At 31.6% G+C, this 23022-nt stretch overlaps 1 protein-coding gene across 1 annotated transcript in view; it reads left to right on the top strand.

Annotated features, from left to right (window-relative positions):
- The window catches only part of LOC144847898 (tetraspanin-11-like), a 44091-nt gene that overhangs the window by 18429 nt on the left and 2640 nt on the right, over positions 1–23022 (top strand). Inside the window, exons 3-4 of the mRNA XM_078704471.1 lie at positions 21030–21137; positions 21815–21915. Coding sequence (XP_078560597.1) covers positions 21844–21915 — 72 coding nt within the window. The 5' untranslated portion in view covers positions 21030–21137; positions 21815–21843. The remainder of the gene's footprint in view (positions 1–21029; positions 21138–21814; positions 21916–23022) is intronic.

Here is a 23022-nt window from a genome sequence, read left to right on the forward strand (position 1 = left end):
ATATTTATATGGAAATAGATTCAATAATGAAAGGAGGAAGGGCCTTCCATGTCAACGCATGCGCACAATTAACATGACGTAACTTAAAGATGGGCTTCTAACCACATGATCACAGTGTCTGCACTAAAGACACAATTCTGTTTACTAGAAAATTTGCATATTTTAAAAATGTAATTTAAAAACCGCAAAAATCGTGTGTGGTTGGATGGCTTTATTACATTTTGTCTCCACTGGTTTTCACTTTCGAACTGTTAACATTAGAATATCTTGTTGGGCAGGTTCACATCCAATACAATACCCCCGTTTCGTGTCTTTATATTGTACTGGTTATGACGCTATTTTCTGTTCCAGAACTTTAGAACATTTTTGTTACACTTCGGGTCAAATGTGTAGTTATAATAATTCATTGCGGATCTTTAAAGCATTACATAATTTCTGTTCTCACATTTGTAAGTATAATATTTAATGGTGGTATTAAATCGTATAATTGGTCTATAATAAATAAACACATCTCATTTGGTTGTTTCTGATGCTTTATTATATTTTCACATAATTATTGGCCTACGCTTAAATTTGTCGATACTACGACTTTACTAGAACGGCTAATCAATTTCATAACGTCATTAAATTATGTTAACACGAACGGTTTTAATCAAGTCTAAACCAGGCAAATGAATACAATTTGTACTAACATCAAAGCTACTTTTGTGGGTTTTCATTATTATTAGACGCATCTAACAAAGTAAGATGATAATAGTAATATTAACTGTATTGTTAGTCGAACGTACTGTTTATAAGTTTAACTAAGAAGTAGGCCTACATTAATCTGAGAAAATAACTGTTTCCCATTTGAAAATTGTATACTTTTACTTTGATCTGAATCAAAATTAGCTGTTTAAAAAAAAATCTGTAAACAAATTATCCTGCGCATGCTCAGAAACATTTCAACATGAGCAAAATGACTTTATACTTTTACTTTGGCCTATATGAATTCAAATTAGCTGTTTAAAAGAAAGCTGTCAACAAATTATTATGCGCATGCTCAGAAACATTTCAACATGGGCAAAATGACTTTTGTACTCGACAGTTGCGTAGTCCTACGCTCCTGTAATAATGAAAGCCCCTATAAAAATACTACTAGATAGTGATTAGGTTCGCTTTTTAGGAATCCTGTCTCTGCCTGGTTTTGTTTGATGTTTTCTTGTTCTTTGTCCACGTTTTTTTTAATTAGGTGATCATTTAGAATAAAATGATCACCTATTGTTATTGTACTTGCATTAAAATATTTTTCTTCTTTCTGTACACTTTTTGTGTAACAAATATCTCAAAAAGTTAAATGTCAATGATTACCAAAATTTCACAATGTCTTTCAAATACTGTAACTTAGTCCTAATAAGCTTTTGAGCGTGATCACTCACCCGTGACGTCATTTATACGCCATTTTGTGAAATCACATTATCAATCATATCTCCATAATTCATTATCACATATTAATAAAATTCACTACACGTAAGGTTCAGGCCAAGGGTAAAAATATTAGCAAATAAAAACGCACGTGCACGTTGGGTCATGCGCGTGAAATCGCGCGTTAAAAATTTAAAAAGCTCAAAATGACGTTTTGATCAATTTAGAGCATGAATTAGGCCATTTGCGTGTTTTAAAAAATTACTGCGCAAAAACACGTTTTTGCGCGTGCGTACATAGAAAGCGTAAAAAATACCAATTTTTTGTACAAATTGCATTCTACTCATCTTCCTTAGTACATTCACCAAATTTGAGTCCATTTCGACTTAAAATAGTGCTATACGAGCAGGTTAAAAATGACAAAATGCGCACATTAATTGTACAAAAGTGCTAAAAATGGTAAAAAATAAGGCCTTTTTAAAATGAATATAACTCTTCAGAATGATGGAAGGTGACCCCCAATTTGTTTAACTTATTATGGAAGCCAATGAGTTGTAGATATAAGTGTATATACACATTAGACGTACAAAATGGTACAACGTCATCATTTGGCCACATGAATTTTAAAAATAGAGTTTTTACCTCTTTTGTCATAGACCACCATATTCAACAGAGCGCAACTCGCTTATTTGTGATCGATTTTCTTTTAATTTTTAATATATTCTACCTCAACCAATTATGTTACTCATGAGTTGCCCATATTTTCATTTTGATGACATCTTTACGTCTTAAAATTTGAATAACGATGGTTACGTAATTTCACCTACAACGTATATTTGAATACCTTATAGCTCTTCTGAATTAAAGTTGACCTTGATGTTTATAACTTATTATGAGAGCTGGTGAAATGTAGATATGAATTCATATAAATATTATGCCTATCAAATGTTGTGACGTTATCATATGGCCAGTTGAAGTTAAAAAGTAGTTTTTTCGTCTCTTTCGTCAAAGTTGTACAACTTTTAAAGAGCGCGCATCGCGCTTCTACGTGCCAAATTTTCTTCCAATTGATATATTTCATTGCTCAATTCATTATCTTTCGATATCGTTATCCACAAGTTTATTTTGATATTGTCATCAGTGCCAAAAAATTAGAACATGATGTATGTCCGTAATTTCACCAATGCTACACTGTATATAGATATACAGTATATACTGTACATAATGTATATGGCATATAATAGGCACATAATAGGCACAACTCAGCACTATAAGCGTCTAATAGGATGGCATACATCAACATTTTACGATCGTATGTTAACATACGTGCATGTTTAAAAAATATTAATGTCAATAAAATTATAAAAATGATCACCTATAATTCGTCAAAGTGACGAATTAAATTCTAGTTTTTATTGTATTTTTAGGGAGACATAATAAGTGAAATGAAATAAAATTTAAAGATTGTTGGAAATGTCAACGAACTTAAAACTCGCACAACATTAATCATAACCGATTTACCTCTTTTAATTACTAATCAATTCATTATTGGCCTATCTAACAAGAACTATTTGGTTTAATGTTTGAGCTGTCAATTTTATTAACCTTCAATCTTGTACATGATTGAGAATGATGCTAGCTTTATTATATTTGCTGTTAATAAAAGAGCTGCTAATTCAAGGATCTTTTGCGAGCCTTTCCTCCTGAACTATTAATACAACTGATAGAATCTAGATGTAACTAAGAAGGTTCGTGTAAGATACACACGTGATATCGGCAGTTCATGGATACTGGCATATAAACGTGTCCCTTCTGTATACTATTTATATTTCTTGCTGAAATTCATATACATTAGGCCTACTATATTATACAAAGATTACATTTTCTGAGATAAAACGATTTTTTCACGAATTTGTATGGCAAAATCTTGCCTAAAGCTAAAATAAAATTACAGATTTGATAGGCCTACTGAACTTAACTCGTGGAAATATATATGTATATATACATATTTGCTGGATTACTATACTCAATCGGGAACTTGTAGTGGAAACTCATGTCACTCCATTTTGCAATTAATATTATTTCATTGTTTTTACAAAAGGGACAGAAAATAATGTTGACAAGGCCATGATCAATAATTGTTGGTTAAACGTAGAAAAAGAAACATTTAATTATATTCAAACAAAATGTATGTTACAAAATATTTCCATTTCTAACATTGACATTTTAGAAAGTCAATTTCAACAACAGAGAGTGTATTATATATGTCGTTATTGTCTGCATCGTAAAACTGGTGATAAAAATACATGTTGTTTATCGACGTATTGGGATAAAATATATCAACAACATGCTGCTTTAGAAAGCATAAACAAATCGTGTTTTTTTAGCTTTTTCAGATATTTTTAAAAGTCGTGTTTAAGTATAACTGTGTTATGTATTTTAGTGTATTTTAGTGCATTTGTTATTATAAATCATGCACGGCAAATGATTGGTTACACGATATGATACGTATTCTTTTTAGGCATAACATTCTGAATTTAGAGTTCTTAATTTGTTCAACAATAAATTATGAAAAGAGGTGGGATTTATAATAACGTTTTATTATGTACATTTATTATCTTGTCGTGGATTGGTACATCGTTTGTTAAACCTTCGTATTTGGTACGACCCCATCAGGACCCAATGTAAAGGACGGACACACATCAACGCAAGTACATTTATTAAGCGACGCAACGCAAGGACGTACGCGCAACGCAGGCGAGTTGACCAATGACAAGCCACTGTTCGAATAATCCATCGCTTGTGATTGGTCTAATCACTTACGTTGCGTTACACCCTTACTTTACGTCGCTAGTGGGAAGCAAGCCTTATTGGTATAATTGGGCTGCGCTGCGTGTACGTATTTGTGTTGCGTCCTAGTGCGAACCAAGCTTTTGTTCTTTGATATTTTCTGTTTCTGCTTTGTGAGCATTTAAACAAAATTTAATCATCTAATGACGCTTTAAGATTGCAATATTCATAAATGTATTTCAATATAAGTAATGATATTCCAGGTAATATATTCACTTTATGTAATTAATAACATGTAATTATCACTAATGTAAAGACAATAATAATATATTAATAATAAAAACCATTAGTTTAGTCAGAGAAATTCCTGTAGCATTAGCAGTTCAGCAGTCACTAGAACGTCTCACTCCAAAATCATGTAAATCAACGAGTAACGAAGTGAATAACAAACTGAATAATTCATGGTACTTTTTTGGTGATCGTTGCATATTTTAGTTGATTTATTTTCAACATCAAATGCGGTACTTATTCTTTGAATTGACGCTTTTAAATTTTGCCTAAGGGGATCAAATACGTCAAGTTGAGACAATAAAAAAAAACTCAGCTTACATTTATTTTGTATGTGGAAATCTGATAGAATTAACAAGTTACAATAGAAAGACTCTACATAATTATTATGCATTTCAACTTCAAATTGAAGGTAGCATATCTGTCAACGTTGTCTGATGAAGTATATATTATTAATGTAATATTTGAACCTGTTGAGTATTTAAACATATGGCAAAAGACATCAAAAAATTATTATTAATTAATGGAATTTATTTTCAATGTTGATCATAATTCTTCCAAAAAAATACAATCTTCCTTAGAAATACAGTCCTATAAAATACTCTCTTCCTAAAAAATACACTCCTGTATAGGCCCTAATACTCTCTTCTTAAACAAAACTTAATAAAAGGTACAACCTTATTTAAAATAATATAATCTTCCTAAAAATACCCTCTTACCTGAATCCTCAGGGTGCTGCACCGCTGTCTTGTTGTCATGTATTTTTGTGCCTGAAAATTGAATAAAATAAATAAATAAAATAAAAATGTAATATACCAAGGCCGTTTCTCCTAGTGTATCAAGGAGAGCTTCATAAGTTTTTGTAGTTAATCGGCAAATTCCAAAAAAATTGATTTTATTCTAATAACCTTAACATGACTTTAAAAATAATTCATATGATACATGTGTTTCTGTATCATGGACTTTCCTAATATACTGAACACAATAATATACAGTACGGCAAATTGCGTGTAATATGAATATACAAGACGACACATAGACATTTGCACAATATTTAATACTCCACTTAATAACAGTATCAATCTCACAATCTAATACGATTCTATAACCTAATCGTTATAACTTTAAATAAACGTTTTTGCATGTAATTTAATATAAGATGGCCTATATCATCCCGTTTATGAGATATATCATGTACAAATTTAATATCGAGAACCATATGTCTATACTACGCATCTAGTCAGTTTTTTTCTTGTATTATTTAGTACGAACAAACTGCAATCACAATGTTGATGTTATTAATGCATGTAAAAGCGCCGCTAATTATTAGTTTATGCGAGAAATGTACGCCATATAAATGTTAATGTTAATGCTTAAAAAAACAGGCATTCGGTTGCTTTAGAACAACATTGCATTTAAATAATGAAGAGTTTCTATTTAATGAAAGTGATAAAGATAAAATGGAAGTGTTATACTTAATGAAAACAAGGCTACTGATAGTCTTGATGAAAATATTGGACGAGTTATTTTGAAATTGGAGTTAATTTTCATAAGCACTGTTTGGTGAAAATAGTAGATTGACATTAAAAATGCCAATACATAAAAAAGATTGAGAAAAAATGTAAAACGGATGATACCATTATAATTGTCAACGCTTAAAATAATTGTATTGCAAGACTAATAAAAGTGCATTCAGATTAAAAGATTATTCCTTCCTTCGGTTATATATTCATTCGTACAAAAGTGATGGACTTAGGCGATGACAAGAACTGTAGCCCGCACTAACACTAAGCTCTGTCTACACTATCAAACTTTATTTGACAAAAAAAAAAGAGTACCCATATATGGACATGATGATATCATAACACAGCTTAAAGCACGTGCATCTTGGTTGTGCCTTTTTATTTCATTCTGTGCCTTAGTAAGAGGCAAGTGAATGTGAGTTTGGTGTAGGTATGCATCTTTTCCACCGTTACAAACCTTGCTTAAATCCTGCTGACTCTCTTTTTTTAAATAATGAAAGACAGAAAACTTGTTTATTTTGTTTTCTGAACGATTTATTTCGTTGTTATCAGCATTGTATACTAAACAGGCATTTAATCATAATATAAATCTCCTCCCTTTCCATCTCGTTTATATACTACAGCAGCTGATGCTTTTTAGGTGGCTGGTAGTTAGCCTTCAGCGCTATCCAACTAATGGATGTGTATTTTGTAATCGTACTCTTCCTTTACATTTTGATACGTTTGAACATATATCAGAAAATTAAAAACCCGGATTTTATTATTTAATTAGATATTTAATCACTTTTCGGACTATTACACTCCCATTGTCTAATTTGTAATTGATAATCTAACGTAGCGTATTTAATTGCAACTGACATAATCGGTGCATCTTCATCTTACTACTCGAATTATGTTGATAAAACCTTCTATTAAAGTCTGTTATTAGATTATGAGTGTCAGGACCACAATGCAGATTTTCATTGACGCATGTATTTGCCCTTAGGAAGAGCAAATCACTCAGATAGCCAAGAGGATGTCAAGAAAATAGTGTAAAATAATCACGACTATTAGAAATAGTGAGAAAGACACTATTATCTGATTCTGAAAAATGATTGGGGATACAATCTTTTACAGCTTAAGGCTCTAGAAGACAATATCTATTGGTCCGTACTAACGGAAATAAAAATGAAGAAAAAGTTAATAACAGCCTGACGTTTTTAAGCATAATTTCTGTTAACAGCCGCGTTCTATGTTTACTTTATTTTCTGCCTGAGGTCGGACAATCTATCACGTTTGAATATAATGATGCGTCTTACATAATGCTGATTAGTATAAGACTTGCCGATAATATGATAATACAAGGGTATTAAATATAATTCTCGATCTTGTACTGGATATTCTAGCTCTTGAAAAACTAATATACTAATAATTTAACTTACTTTTCGTTACCGAAAGACTTTCTTGTTAAAGAAGATAATTGTATACAATATTTAATTTGTTTATGCATTTTTTAATATTACATTTAGAATTCTGTCTGTTTAAATGAGTTTTCTGAGTTGAATGTTTAATTTGGAAGTATTCCATGTTGCTTCTATTAATAATAGATTCTCAATTTGTATTTGAAAGAGATATATTCTGGTTCTAGCATTTTTTTCTTTTCTGTGTACTGTTAATTTATCTAAGAAATGTCGATACTGTGAGGCAGTAAACATGCAGTTTGTAGATTGTAGACAGAATAAAGTGCAACACTGCTAGATATTGAATGTATGAAAGCTAGATATTGACAATATATTTTTAAAAACAAAAAAGAAAGGAGGGAGGGCGGGGGAAATAACTGACTATAACGGACTATATTTTAATTCTATTTATGCGTTTAAACGGAACGCGAATCACATTTTTGAAACGAATATTTTAGACTTGAAGACGTTTCTTTAATATGATTTCAAGCAAAATAGTAGATATTGACAATATATTTTTAAAAACAAAAAAGGTGGTGGGGAGGGGACATTGGAAATAACTGACTATAACGGACTATATTTTAATTCCATTTATGCGTTTAAACGGAACGCGGATCACACTTTTGAAACAAATCTTGTAGACTTAAAGACGTTTCTTCAAGATGATTTCAAGCAAAATAGTAGTTAGGGCGTCCCATAGAATACATTTATACATACGTAAATGATACGGAACAAATAGGTTCCATTTTACTAAAATTAAAATAGGCTCGTGTTACTTGCTTACGCAAATGATATAACTCAACTGCACCGACTTACTAAAATATAATATTGTTGAAATATGATTAAATTATAGTTTTCTAGTATTTAAGATTTGTTGAACCTTTTAACAAATCTTATTTATATTTCAATATAATATTGTTTGAACGTGTTCAAATTGTTTGTGTAATATCTTATTTTCTTCTTGAAATCCTATAACTTTACCAAAATGTGTTAATAGAGGATGTACGTTTATAATTTTATCCTAACAAGAACACGTATTGCCAATAACAATATATTGGAATAATATAAAGATAATAGATGGAAATAATGGATTTGAAAATATTTGAATTATAATTTAATATAAGCATTGATATTAAAAGTAGGTCTATGAAATGTGTACCGGTGAATGCAAATGTTCGAAGAAAAGCTTGCAAAATTTGCCAATAATCTGAAAAGTTTTTATTCAAATGTCTTTAATGTTTTCGATACGGTTGATGTAGATGTACCTATTTCATGTATTTTGTCACGTAACCTTTTTTGATATATTTTCGTCTAGTTTTCTGTAGCTGTGGTGTTTGTATGTTCTGATAACGATTATTTGATTGATTTAATTTCAAACTATCTCGATTAATCTGTCCCCTGGTAGAGTAATCTGATTGGCTAATATGAACTTAAAATCAAGTTAATGACACCATTGCTTTTCAGTCGTCCTTTCATCTTCCAAGAACGTCACAAAAGAATTGCAACAATGTGATTTTGTTTATCATATTAAACATGATTTGGAAATTCAAGTTATGGTTATTGTTAATGCATTATACCTAAAATTATATTAATCGGTTAATTTGTAGGGTAACTGGTCATCTTATCAGTTCATTGTGTTAAATGTTAGTGTCTTAACCCATTTAAGACTGCTTTGTAGAAGATGTTTGTGGTAAAGAAAGTAGATAACATCGTATAGCCCTTAGTTAATGACTATAATAGTTTGCTAGGATTCTAACGAGTTTATCTAATATCGTAAGCGAAACAAAGTGGATGATGGATAAGTAGAAATAAATTCTAAATAATCTATCTCAGTTCTTCTAGAAGTCATAATGGCGGTAATTCATTACTGTAAAATCATGCTGTGTCGTGTACAGTAAATTAACCCTACAGCACCTCACAGCGGATTTGTTCAAAATATAATGTTTAAAAAACCTCACTTAATAACAGTAGAGATTTTGCAACGAAAATGGCTAATTCCCGAACCGCCTATACCATAATTTAATAACCAATTTCGACAAACACGATTAAGAGATATACACAAAATAGTGTTAAAAGGATTTTGTATTTCCATTACTAAGATTGAATTCTTCCAATTAAAATGACATATAGCATTGCACAATTCAGATGATTATAGATTAACAATCTGTTTTTAACATGCACGACAAGAACCTATGTAATATCTCTTTATTTGCACGTAACTTAGGGACTTATATTTGATTAGCACAAAAATACTTGGATCGAAGTAATCAAAATTAATTTAGTCAAAACAAAAAACAACATTTTTACTGAAATTTCACTTATAACATATTTGTCTATGTATTTTTCTATGTTATCTTTATTATTGCAGTTTTAATGTATTGTAAGCACATCACAAGATGACAGTTTCATTACTTTTGCTTTTACGCTAAAATTACACCTTTTTTGTTATGTAAAAAGATTGAAAACAAATGATACATAAATCTGGACCGATATGATCGCCACTCTGTATATTTGTTTGTTTAAAAATATTGTTTTAAGGTTTATTGTAAAGAATGGGCATAATGCTCCGTTCTTAATGTGCACTAAAGACAGAAATTTGTCGATTGATAACCATTAAGGATGTTTTAGTTTCCGAAATAATTTGTTTCAGGTTCGTGGCTTCCACACTTATCACAATAGAGATATTGTCTCTACAGTATTACCCATGAGGTACGATCGCCGCCATGACGGTTGAATCAATCGCGGGTGCATACGTGAGCATAATAAAAGTATTACACAACTTGCGAGTTTATCAGGTTTTTGAACTATTAACCTATTGTTAACGCAAACAATAAATTAAATATTCGTACCTTATTATGTTAATAAATCTTGATTTCAAAGCAATAAATAATTACAATTTTTTTTTCATCAGGAGATGGATAACGAAAATTGAATATGAATTAAGAATAAAAAAACGGCTGAAACTCGTCGAGAATATCTGAATGTCGGCCTACTTTATATTATAAACTAAGACAACCATTCAGAAGTTGTCATTTTGTGTAGGCTCTGGCGACAACTTTGATGATTATTTTGTTGAAACGATGGCAAATAGATAGATAGTATTCCCTTATTACATGAATATTTTTGCTCTCTTTTAGTATTATATAGGTCATTAGTCTATTTTTGTAATTTGCTCTGTCGGCATTCTCTGTACACAATTCTCATTATTGCTATATATTTTCTGTGCATTTAGTTTGTAGAGTAGATGGTCAAATAAAAATAACGTGACTGTGAATTTCGTGATTGTTGACTATGAGCGAGGACTGTTGAATCACGGATTATCGTCTTTTACTGCTTTACAGTCGGTAATAAATTGTATACAAGTCAATGGAGGAATGCTTCTCAAACAAATCAAGCGTGTTCGTTCCTTAGTTCTATCGCCGTGTCATAAAATAAAAAGTTATGTAGGATCAAGGGTTAAGGAAGGATGTAATCGTATGTTTACCTGTATTAAAAAAAAAATTACAATACAATATCCTTTCTTTCTGACTTTGATTGTATTTATCACCGCATGTAATTATGTTGCAAATATGTTTTTCCCCTAAACTTAGTTCCCACGAAAGCGAGTTGACCAATCAGGATGATCCATCGCGTCGAATTTGGTCAAATTACTTCCGGTGCGCTTACGTCTTTGCGCTGCGTCCAAGTGTTTATCAAGCTTTAATCCTCTTACTAGAATTCGGTCATTTACCTTAGGTCATTACAATTGACCAATGACTTTAGGAGAATGAATACGAGAATAAAAGAGCATTATAATTATTTCTTAAGACGCATAAAACACTCGTCAAATACGTTGACCTCTAGGCTGCATTGCCATCAACAAGATGAACTTGAACAGATTTCCATTTTTAATTTAAGATTAAATATGTTATAGTTGATTAAAAGTATCATTGCAATCATGCCAAGGAGAAATAGTTAGATACATTTATTTGACTTTTCTTAATACTATATCTAGGTCATATGTAGTAAAATGTACAATGTAGGAACGATCACATTTTATTGTTTATAAACACTGTATTTAATAAACATTATGTAATGGACATAAGCTCTGTATCACACGATTTGCCTAGATACTGTACTCTCGAGAATATTATACAATATAGCCTACCTTGATAACTACGGATGATAGCCTATTACAATCAACATTACAGTGTTATTTGTCCACACTGCTGTATTGCTAATAGTGTTTTATTTATACATGAATATCAAAACAGGCATTGATTCTTCCTATCAAAATCTAAACTACTAAACGAATCCCAAATGATTATCTAATATTATTAATATATCAGGCATGTAAAATAAAAGTTCCGAGATAGAATAATAAAGAAGTAACAACACTGCCGAGTGTAATAAACTTGCGATAACATTGATAAACTTTTAGCCTTGTAAAATGATATTCACTAAAATAATATATTCTTTTTTCAAGCATTCAATATGTAATACAGTAGTAACAACTGTATGAAGGCTCATCATGTAGCGACGTAATGACGGCGTTTGTTTGTCATCTCTTTTAACTAGAGGCTAGAAATGACACAATCACTGCAGCATCCTGTGACAAGCTTTACATAATTCATGTTGTGGTAATTAATAAAATAATTAGTTTACACCGAACATAAAAATAACATGATTAATATGAACTCAGAATATTAACAATTTTACAAGGATCTAAAGAAACACGTACTCAAATCAATATAGCATTAAGGCTTTAGGCCTACGGCGAAAATATAATCTGTTAGAGTAACAGGAAGTACTCCACCGGTAAGATGTGTAGGCCTATTATAGGCTACTGTACTTTGTATAGGCCTATATACTACTACAGAGCCCACAAAAACAATAAATAGAGTCAGATTGGCACTATAAAGATACAAAGGAAACAAAGATTCATCAATTTTATCAACTAAGGCTAAAATAAATAAATTTGAGCTAAGAAACTGAGCGAAATACTTGAAGGAATGCAGAGTGTGACGACAGAGGGCGCTTTATTTAACTATTTGAGCAATATTTAAGATATAGATAACTCGAGATTTTAATCAGCTTTTGTGACGTCATCAATATATCGATTTAAAATCAAAATCAATAGGCATGGTCTGTTGTTATAGCTATTTATAAAAAAAGAAAACAAATTGTGAACGATATCGTACAAACAAAATATATAAACAAAACTAGTATAGTAAAATGATCTGGTAAAATGTTTGTTCCTCGTCTTTCCGATGAGACATTAAACCGTCGGTCCCACGAGAGAAATAGGCGATAACAGTGTAGTAATGTCTTACTTCAAACCAACAGCAATCAGGCAATTTTGATCTTTAATTTAGAAAGTTCAAAACCAATCATTAAATCTTTCAATATGGATTAATGTTTGTTACTTTAATATAATTGATCTATTGATTTTAGTAATTAAAGTAGCTGCTTATCTCCTGATCTTCTGTACTATAAAAATAAAAACAAAATGCCTATATCACGAATTCGTGAAAGTCAATTAGTCGTATATCATTGATTTGTTGTTATAAACTTTTATGATGTAATTATTTCTTTCGTTCAAAATACATAATTCGAATGTTACCTTGGTGCTCCATTTGGCACGTGACAGCGCGTATGTGTGTCTAAAACATAAATCCTTATTGTAACAATCAAATATTGTTACGTGAATGTATTCGTCAAGATGACAGTCACGTCATATATAATGTTAGTGACAAATAATGAAATGAAAAGTGATAAAGAATGCTTACAGTATAACAAAAAAAAGCATGGAACATCCTCTTGATCGACTTTGAAAGATAATTCTGTTAAACCATAAATGACATGACATATACTTCTACAGGTGCATGTTCTACACTGTTCAATTATATTATATATTCGAAAATGAAATATTTTAGGATTTTCAACACATTTCAGTAATAATGAGGATGACATTTGTTGTCCTTAGGCTCTCACATTTCATGTACAGCAACCCATGTAACCCTTTATATTTTATTCAGTCGACCTACTTTCTCATTTTGACAATAAATACATAAATTTCAAAACTATGACATGTTTTTTAATATCATTATATAAACGTCTGTATATCATCTTGATAAAAAAAGGCCTTCTGTTCAGTTCCATGGAAACAATGTATTTAGTTCACGTTCAGCTTTCGTTAACATTATTTTGAAAATGTTTTTTTTTTGTTAAAAGCTGTTAGTGTGTGCCGTCTATAATCGTTCTACCCCGCGGTAGATCTAGCCTCTCCCCTGGTCTTTAACATCGTTCTGCCCCGCGGTAGATCTAGCCTCTCCCCTGGTCTTTAACATCGTTCTACCCCGCGGTAGATCTAGCCTCTCCCCTGGTCTTTAACATTAATTGAAGATAGAAGTAGCGTACTAATTGAATATAGAATCATTTTGTATTCGTTAAATATGGGGAGAATATTTTAATTTCTGATAGCCTCAACGTGTATCCTCGATAAATAGAACAGTCAAACTATTCTTCCCATTTCAACTCATAAACGTTCATGTTTATTATTAATCATTTTAATATAGACACGTTGCAAAGATAATACTTGATCATGGGTCGATCATAGATCATGATAGGATGACCATGATATTAGATCAATACATGAAGTACACATGTAAGGTACGTGTTGTGTAGGTGTAGTTTATTCAATTTCATAATAAGACATTTAAAAACCTGATAAAACCAATTTAAAAAGAATCAATACGAATTTGCACTTTTTAATATTACTGGTGTATTTATGGACTTTTTTTGAAAAAAAAACCTCATTTTTTTTTTTGAATATTTTTTTTTTTATTACATTATTTTTGTTGTTGAATATGCCATTTTTTATGTCGCATAAGTTATTCACTTTGACTATTAATAAAAAAAAATATTTACTTGAAACAAAAATGTAATTTAAAGCCAAAATAGTCTGTGTGTGACCGCATATACCCATGGTTCGCTATATCCATGACCGTTATACTTATTTTACTTTGGGTGTGGGGTGGGGGACATTTAATGAATGGCCGATACTGTGTAGTAGGACATCAGCGGCTATTTGTTAACAAAGAAGTTTCCAACACACGTGTTATCTAGTGACAGCTTATAGTTCTTTTCAGGTTTATACTTAAAGCAATTTTTTGTTTATAGCTAGTATTCGACAGGTAAAAATAGACTGGTAATCCACTATAATTCTAATTCCATTGCTGGCTTTTTCACAATAATCACCCACCTCTGGCAATCACGGAAAACATTTCCAGTAAAAATAAAGCAACCGTCGCTTTTTTAAAACACAATAGTATAATTATCGTTAAATGTAAAAATATATCTTATGTAATATGTTTACTTAAATGAATAACACTTGAACTTTTTTTAGGTTTTCTAAATATTGTCTGAAGCGATATACCGGTACTGTTGACTATTTAAGATTTACGGTGTGACGCGCGCGAAGTATTAATATCAAAACAACCAAGAAAAAAATATATTAAAATTGTTGTTATGTTGAATCTATTGGCGCTCCCTTTTACTAAAAACGTAGACAATAATGTGCAAATATAATATGAGTAAGCTATGGGTTCCGACCAGAGCATTTTGTTTTCGATGTGTGATTTGAGATATGATCCTAAATCAAGAACCATGAAATACAAAATGTTCGACACCTCGAATCCACTAACTAACCAACCAAGAGGCAAGAAGTGAACATCACTAGAAGGTTCAAGACATTGTATTTCTGTATTGACTTTAATTATCATGTACTAAAAAATGTCTTCAATGTAATAAAAAACAATACATCATTGGTTATAATTGGTTGTATTACATCATCGCGATGACGTCATTAAAGGTTTATTATACGTCATTGTCTTTTAATGTATTTTAGTTTTAAATAAATCTAAAACACCATCATAATCATTTCTACAGAAAATTGTTTTTTTTTTTTTTTTTTGAGTAAATTACCAGTTCAGGCCAAAATTACTGCACAAGTGATTTTAATTCATTCAGATTATATTCTACGCTTTAAAAAGTAATGGACTTCACGCGTTCCCAATCAAGTTTATTATTTTCGGCGTTCCATATTTGAGATCTTGTTACCATGTATTTTCAGGTTTTTTTTAAAGTAATACAATTTGAAACTCTCGTATCTTTAAAATAATTTTACCTTAAAGGGATTTTCCATTATTGCTGTAAACAAAATACTCAATCATTCCAAATATCACGTAAATGTTTTGGGTAAGTTGTTGAATTTCATTTTACGTATAATGTATAAAACAGTACGGCACTCTCAATTCAAAATGTTGATATAAGAAAGCTTTTAGAAATTTGATGTATTATATAGTAGATTGCCAACGGTACTATTAGATTCTGTATTAGGTGTTCATTTTGTTCTGTCAATATGAAACTGTGTTAATAAAGGATACATCATCCGAAAGTTACATTGTATGGTTATGGTTTAAATTATACAGTAATTTGTACCGTTCACACGTATTCAATTTTATAATAAATAAATAAATAAATGTCGATCGTGTTAGTGATAAAAAAAAGGTATACGACAAGTACCATTGACTGGCACTCATATACCATTATACTCTAATGCCACATTTAAACATGGTCTCATCTAAGTCAATACCTTAAAGGACAACTTAACCGAGGACCATATTTTTACAACGTATGAGGGATGTACATATGATTTCAGAACAATCGCGAGACTAAGGATATCGCCGCACGCACTCGCCGTACAGCCGTCGCCGTAAATTGCTGTGACGTCACAGGTGCATCGCAAAATCTACTTAATGAGTCCAGATAAGCAAAAGAAACAATAAAAAAATCATTTATATTTTTTACGATTTATTTACAAAGTGTGTTTACTAGAAATTTTTGCGATTTGCCAGAAAACTCATGACGTAAATTTTGTGATGAACCTGTGACGTCACAGTAATTTATGGCGACGGCTGTACGGCGAGCGCGTGCCGCAATATCCTTGATCTCCCGATGGTTCTGAAATCATATGTACATCCCTAATACGTTGTTAAAATATGGTCCTTGGTCAAGTTGTCCTTTAAGGACAATTCTAAAAAAATGCATTGACTTAAGTGAAATAATCCTTCTTCGTGATATCCCTATTCAGAAAACACTCACATTAAGACGACTATTTTTCGTGAAGCGAAAATTAGGAAATAAATATTTTAAAGGCGAGGTGCGGCCAAAAAAAAAAGACACTTTGTGGGGTCTTTAAGGTAACACTCTAAATATGTGTTCTACTGTTGGCCTACTCGTATTTAAGGGAAATTCACAACAGTACAATAGTCCCATGAATAATAGTTGATTAATTGAACTTATAATCTGCTTACGTACAGAGCAATGTAGATTATTAAATTTAAAAAAGAAATGTATCCTGTAATATTATTGAACGTTGAATAAAATGGTAATGTAATTATTATTATGTTATCCTTATAGTTATTACAATAATGCAATTCAATTTGGAAAAAAAAACTGATTAGATATGATAATGATAATAATATTTTTTAAATAGTTGTATGATGATAATGAAAATTAAATTTGGTTGATGTTTGTGCAAAAACTGAGCTTTCCTAAGTGGATGTAAATAATATAATATTTGAAATTTTTTTGTTGGATCGATCTTTGTTAAGACTTATACAAAACAAAAACAAAACATATTTTACTTGGAAGATTCGCAGTCGGTATCTATAATGTGTACAGTATCATGGACACGTTTTTTGATACATTGTCACATGTATCACATGTGTCGCCATAATATTATAGTCCATACGTCTAACTCAAACTTAACATTAACATCAGGCGGCACATGTGATACTGTATTAAAGATTTTGCCTATACTGACATAATATGTCACATATAATGCCATAATGTGGAAAAAGAACGAATTTCAACGATGTATTGCATTTATTATTGCCAGTTAGAAAATCGAATTAGCATTAGTAAATGCCACTAGATGCGCTCAGATTTAGGGCGAGTTCGGGTAATGTAAATATCTTACAATGGTGCATTTCTTAAGTCAGGCCTTAGGAACTTTTGATTGACGCAGATTCATAGACCAATGATAGTCAACCTTTCAGAAGGTAACCATACATTGCCCCTAGAGTAGCATGGACTTACATGGGTAGAATATTAATCACAGTACAATTAGTTTTGTCTAAATACAGTTTATACATTTTGTAATTCTAGAATATGTTGTGGGAATTCAATTCTTAGAAGCGATAGCGCATTTGATGATTTTAAAGGAGTATTACTCATTCTTTTATTTATTCAATCTTACCACACAGTCAGGGGAAAATGGCAAAATGCTTCCTACTTTTTATAGAAATTTATCTGATAATCTATATTGTTTTGACAACAGTGCTTATTTTGCCATTTTCCCCTAACTGCACATACCACAATAATACTTTTGTCTAATAAACGAAATTCATTTCATAATCTCGTGTTTTAGGAAATTATAAATGCGGTATGGTATGTTATTTAAAGCGAATGTGACAATGGTTTCATTCAATAAACTGCTATGATCCACATCCGATTCAAAACCATGTCGAGGGCGTGTTCGTCAATTGTGTTTTGCCCTAAAGTTACACTTCCTTCACTGAGTTCGGTCTGATAGTTGATCTTTCCACAAATAGTTTAATAAGTGTCTTTACTATGCATTTTACTGAAATGTAAGACCTAATTGTTTATTTTTATTATCTTAGACCTACAGCCTCTTTGATGGACAGATGACCCTATTATACACATTAAACAATCCCCTATAATGGGCAAAAAAATACTTTTTTATATTTTAGTCAAACTTTAGTATTGGGGGGGGGGGGGGGATTTAAGATTATTTAAGGGTGGGGGAACTAGCCTATGTTGTTATCTGGTCTGAAAAAAAACCAATACAATATAGACAGCCTTTATGATGAAAAACAGCGCCCTCGACGGCCTTTATTATGGAAAAATGAGGCCCCTACTATGGACATATTTCAATAATTTGTTAATGATTTTAAATAATGATGAGTAATTGCTATACAAACAAAGTTGATATGGTTAGTGGGCGTTTACATCCAGTAGAAGTTCGAGTATCGGTTAATCGATATATTGATTATAATGTAACTAATTCTTTTTCAGACTTTATTATCACCTTTTACCGTTCTGCTTCACGTACTGTATGTCACACAAATCTTGCTACCTCCAGCTTAGACACTTGATTATCTTTACAAAAGCAACGTAATAAAAACCGACGTATTTTGGGATAATGGAATTAAGTTACATCATTTTGATTATGTATTGGTAGTTTATACGTTTAAATTGATTTTTAAAATGTCTAAGAGAAAATCAATTTGCATACAAGTCAACTCGTTTACTGTCATGCAATGATCTCTTTGTATTCCTATCATCGTTTTATGCTATTTACAATCAGTCATGTCCATGTCAATTTCAAATATTTGCATTTTAACTATTCTAAATAATTAACAAACGTCTATTCTGCTTTATGCCAGTGGTTTTTCCACTTATAACATCTGTGTATGTTGAGTTTATCAACTATACAGGATTTTATTAGCTTGTTGTACAGTTCATCGGATAGCCATCGGTGTTTAGCAGTATGAGGCAATGTAGTTTGTTACATAACATGTTAAATGAACATTACACACATTTCTACCAACATGCCTACACTGATCAGTTCGCCTAATCCGTGAATAGGCCAGGTATCAAAACCCAAAGTCCACCTCCGTTTTCAGTTCTGCAGTAGCTTTATTGTTAATCTTATATTCCTGCAGCCTGCACCTTACATATAACAATAAGCGATAATTAAGGTAATTAAATAAAAAGGCTATTTTTACACAATGTTTTCAATAAAACACAATTCATATCTTTTTAAAACGTGTTTAGAACATCTTCACAATGGAATCATCCAATTCCGTCGCCAGAATATCCGAGAAAATCGTAGTTGAAAAGATTGAATGGTCATTAGAGGGCATAATTAGCACTAAAAGTACACACGATGAGCTATAATTAATATATTCACTACCATGTTGTTTTCACTAAACTCGGCATTTCATCTATTATTACTCTTTGTAGTTTGCGTCAATTACTGACGCTCCGTCATATACCAGGAAAGAGTATAATTCACTATTCCATGGACATACGGATAATTAATTATGTTACTACAATATTTCCTTTATAACACAACTTACATAAGTGAGAAAAAGTCCGATGTAACAGATGTAATTTAATTTGGCGCGAACCAGGTATAAAGTTTTCTTCTATTTATATATGTATATATATACACATCATGCATATAACATTAATTCTAAACCGCCCGGTGATATACTGAAATTTAATTAATTAATTTGAAGCTATAAAGATGGGGAAATCTGTGAGAATGAGAAAAAGTCGCCCCAACCGAGACTCGAACCCGGAAACTTCTGCTTGATATGCAGATGTCCTAACCATTAGACCACTGGGGCTTTCATGGTATATATATATTTATTTTTGTTTGTTTTGTCCAAGGGTTTTACGTGACAAGCTTTACTTCTTGTAAAATCCTCTATTAATGGTATATTTCTTCATTATTTAATTTGTTATTGTTATTTTCTATGCACCCTTAATAGAAATAAATGTTTATGAATGAATGAAGTTGTGTTTCATAATGTTTCCATAACAATGAAGATATTCTTGAGGCGTGAGAAGTGGAATGGAACGTTGTATTTATCCGTCATTTAGGCCTACCGTGAGAGAAGTAGTATCTGGTGGTATGCTACTGTGATTGTAATGCTTCATCTTGCTATATGAATGTGTGCTCAAACTTATAAATATATGTTACTAAGTGATGTATAGTGTTGGTTAAAGTTGGTTAAAACATGTCTTTTGAGTACTTAAAACAGACACAAGACGGATATATCTATATTAGCAAAGATGCGAAAACTATCATGGGATAACGACGTCATTTAAAGTTAGGGATTGCATTAGTTAATTGACTTTATTTAAGCTACCTTTACACTTATGACAAAATTCATTTTTAGACGTCGGCTTGATTTTTTCACGTGCTAAATTCATGTTTTATTTAAACTGACAAGGAATTTCTTCATGGTTTTTGCAAGAGGGCGATGTATATACTTTGTTGTTCACGTCAACTACAGGCCAGTATGATGGTTTAGTAATTGTAAGTGTGAGAGAGTGAGTGATGAAGTGAAGTGTAAGTGGAGAGCAAAAACTAAAAAGAAAAAAGAAAAAAAGAAGAAAGGAAGAAAGAAAAAAAAAGAAGGAGCCTATATCTTGGGAAGGCCTATAATCATACAAAACGAAACACGATACCAGTTTAATGTTTCCTTATGAATCTACTCCGATTCTCGGTACTGTATCTATCCCTGGTCATAGGATGGTAATATAACATCGAATGTGTTTCACAAAACAACCTAAACTTCCATGATACAGGCACCGCATGTGATGCAAATGAGATTGTGTATTACCAAATATTCCTATGAAACTGAGCCAAAATGGTAGTATATTGAGATACAGCAGTGAGAATTGGATAACGAATCGAAGATAAAGTATTATTTTTAATCTGCAGTTACAGTTGGACTTTAGCATCACAATGAGGAATATTTACCCAACCCTATGATAGCTCAGAGCTTACGGATACTGCCTATTGATCGCTGTTGGAAAGATACAAGCCAAGGTGAGTATGTGAAATAAATGTTATAATTGTTCTGCTATCATGGTTTCTGTGCTCCTAAATCTGCGGTTTAAGTGGTAGTATACTAAGCCTACTTGCCAAACTTACATCTAACGTAACTAACACAATTAGTATTACAAGTTTTATCGGTGGATGTCACGTGGTAGTCGAGCAACAACTTTAAAAACTTTAATTTAGTTAAGTAATTTGTGGATATCACTTCCCTTTATTTCCATTAAAGATATTAAAATCATAATCTTCATTATGGTGTACGATATATAACTGACGTTTATAAAAAGAATTTATAATACTGCGGAAATATTTCAATTTCATATAAAACCAAAGAAAATACAATACTACTGTATTCGGATGTTCTCTAACAAAACAGTTCACGATTAATGTCATGTCCCATTTATGTCACAATTCATGTTTGCATCGTACTGTATGTTGTATTTCATTTGTATTGTTTTTTGGTATTTGCTATATTTGCGATAGCCTAGTGGTCAGGACACTTGACTACCAGCACTCAGCTGAGTACCTGGTTGAAAAATACTACGGCGTGGAAAGGAATTGATCACTTTCCAACCACAGAATGCTCTTGAGTCTTGTACAATAAGCAGAGCATCTGCGCTGTTCATAATGGTTGAGACTAACTTTTACTTTACTCTTTTATTCTAAAGCTATCAGGGAATTTTAACTTATAAAAACAATGGTGGACTGTAAACAGATTGGCAGTAAATTCTCCGTGACATTCCTGTATGTGACTAGCATATTCGTTTTGGTAAATTGTTATTAAAATTATTTGTTTAATATGTAATATTAATATTTAAATAAGAACAACAATTAACAACACAATTGTCAGTTTGGTGGTATAAAATATAGAAATAGATCATTATTAAATATATATACAGATATTGCAGTTTAGCAATCAATATAACATCATCAGCCCAAAAGAGCCCTCCCATCCAGACACCATTCATTCTTACCCCGAAATTGCTTTCACGAAGAAGTTTAACAAATTCATTAATAAATATAGAAAATAAAATTGGTGAGAGTACACACCCTTGTTTTACTCCTTTGTGGATATTAAACTCATCAGTCATGCTTTCCCCCACTTTTACTTTTGCTTTAACATTGTCATATAGTGAGCAGTTTATTATCCATTATACGAAGAATATGTATTCATTTATACTTCTACAAAGTACGGCATTACCTCTTGCATTTATAAGTATTGCTTAATTACATTTCAAGTGATTAGTAATAAAGTGGAAATTCCGAAATAAAGCCAATGATGCAAAGTTCAAATTGTTCGGCAAATAAAAAGTTGTTTATCTTTGCTATTGACCCGTGTAGAGTTACTTGATACCTATAGTGTTTACACTGCAAATTTCAAATTATGAATTTTTCAATTTCGCTACTTCTATTTAACGCTGACAATGCCATATACATGGCTGCAGTCGCCTGCTCAAATTTGAGTTAGTGATTACCGACCAACCGACCGACATAGTGAGCTGTAGAGACTAATAATGCCTAGATTTGCGACGACCGCCGCATAAAGCTTGTTTCCCACTGACACGCAACGCAGGGACTTCAACGCAAGGACTTAAGCGCAACGCAAGTAATTTTACTAAAAGCAATGGATTATTAAAAAAATATCGCTTGTCATTGGTCAACTATAGCCTGCGTTGCGTTTAAGTCCTTGTCTGCGTTCCAGTGAGAACCAAGCTTAAGGAATAACCCCAGAATGCCACGAGTAGCACCGACAGGTGGAGGTTGTGCCATCCCTATCCCTCGTCAAAGATTATGTGTAACTTTTGTCGGGGAAAATGTCAACTGAATATATTTTTTATATAAATATTATACGTAATTGAGGACATGGAAAGAAAAC

Source organism: Antedon bifida, chromosome 7, assembly GCF_963402885.1.
Source record: "Antedon bifida chromosome 7, ecAntBifi1.1, whole genome shotgun sequence".
NCBI lineage: Eukaryota > Metazoa > Echinodermata > Crinoidea > Comatulida > Antedonidae > Antedon > Antedon bifida.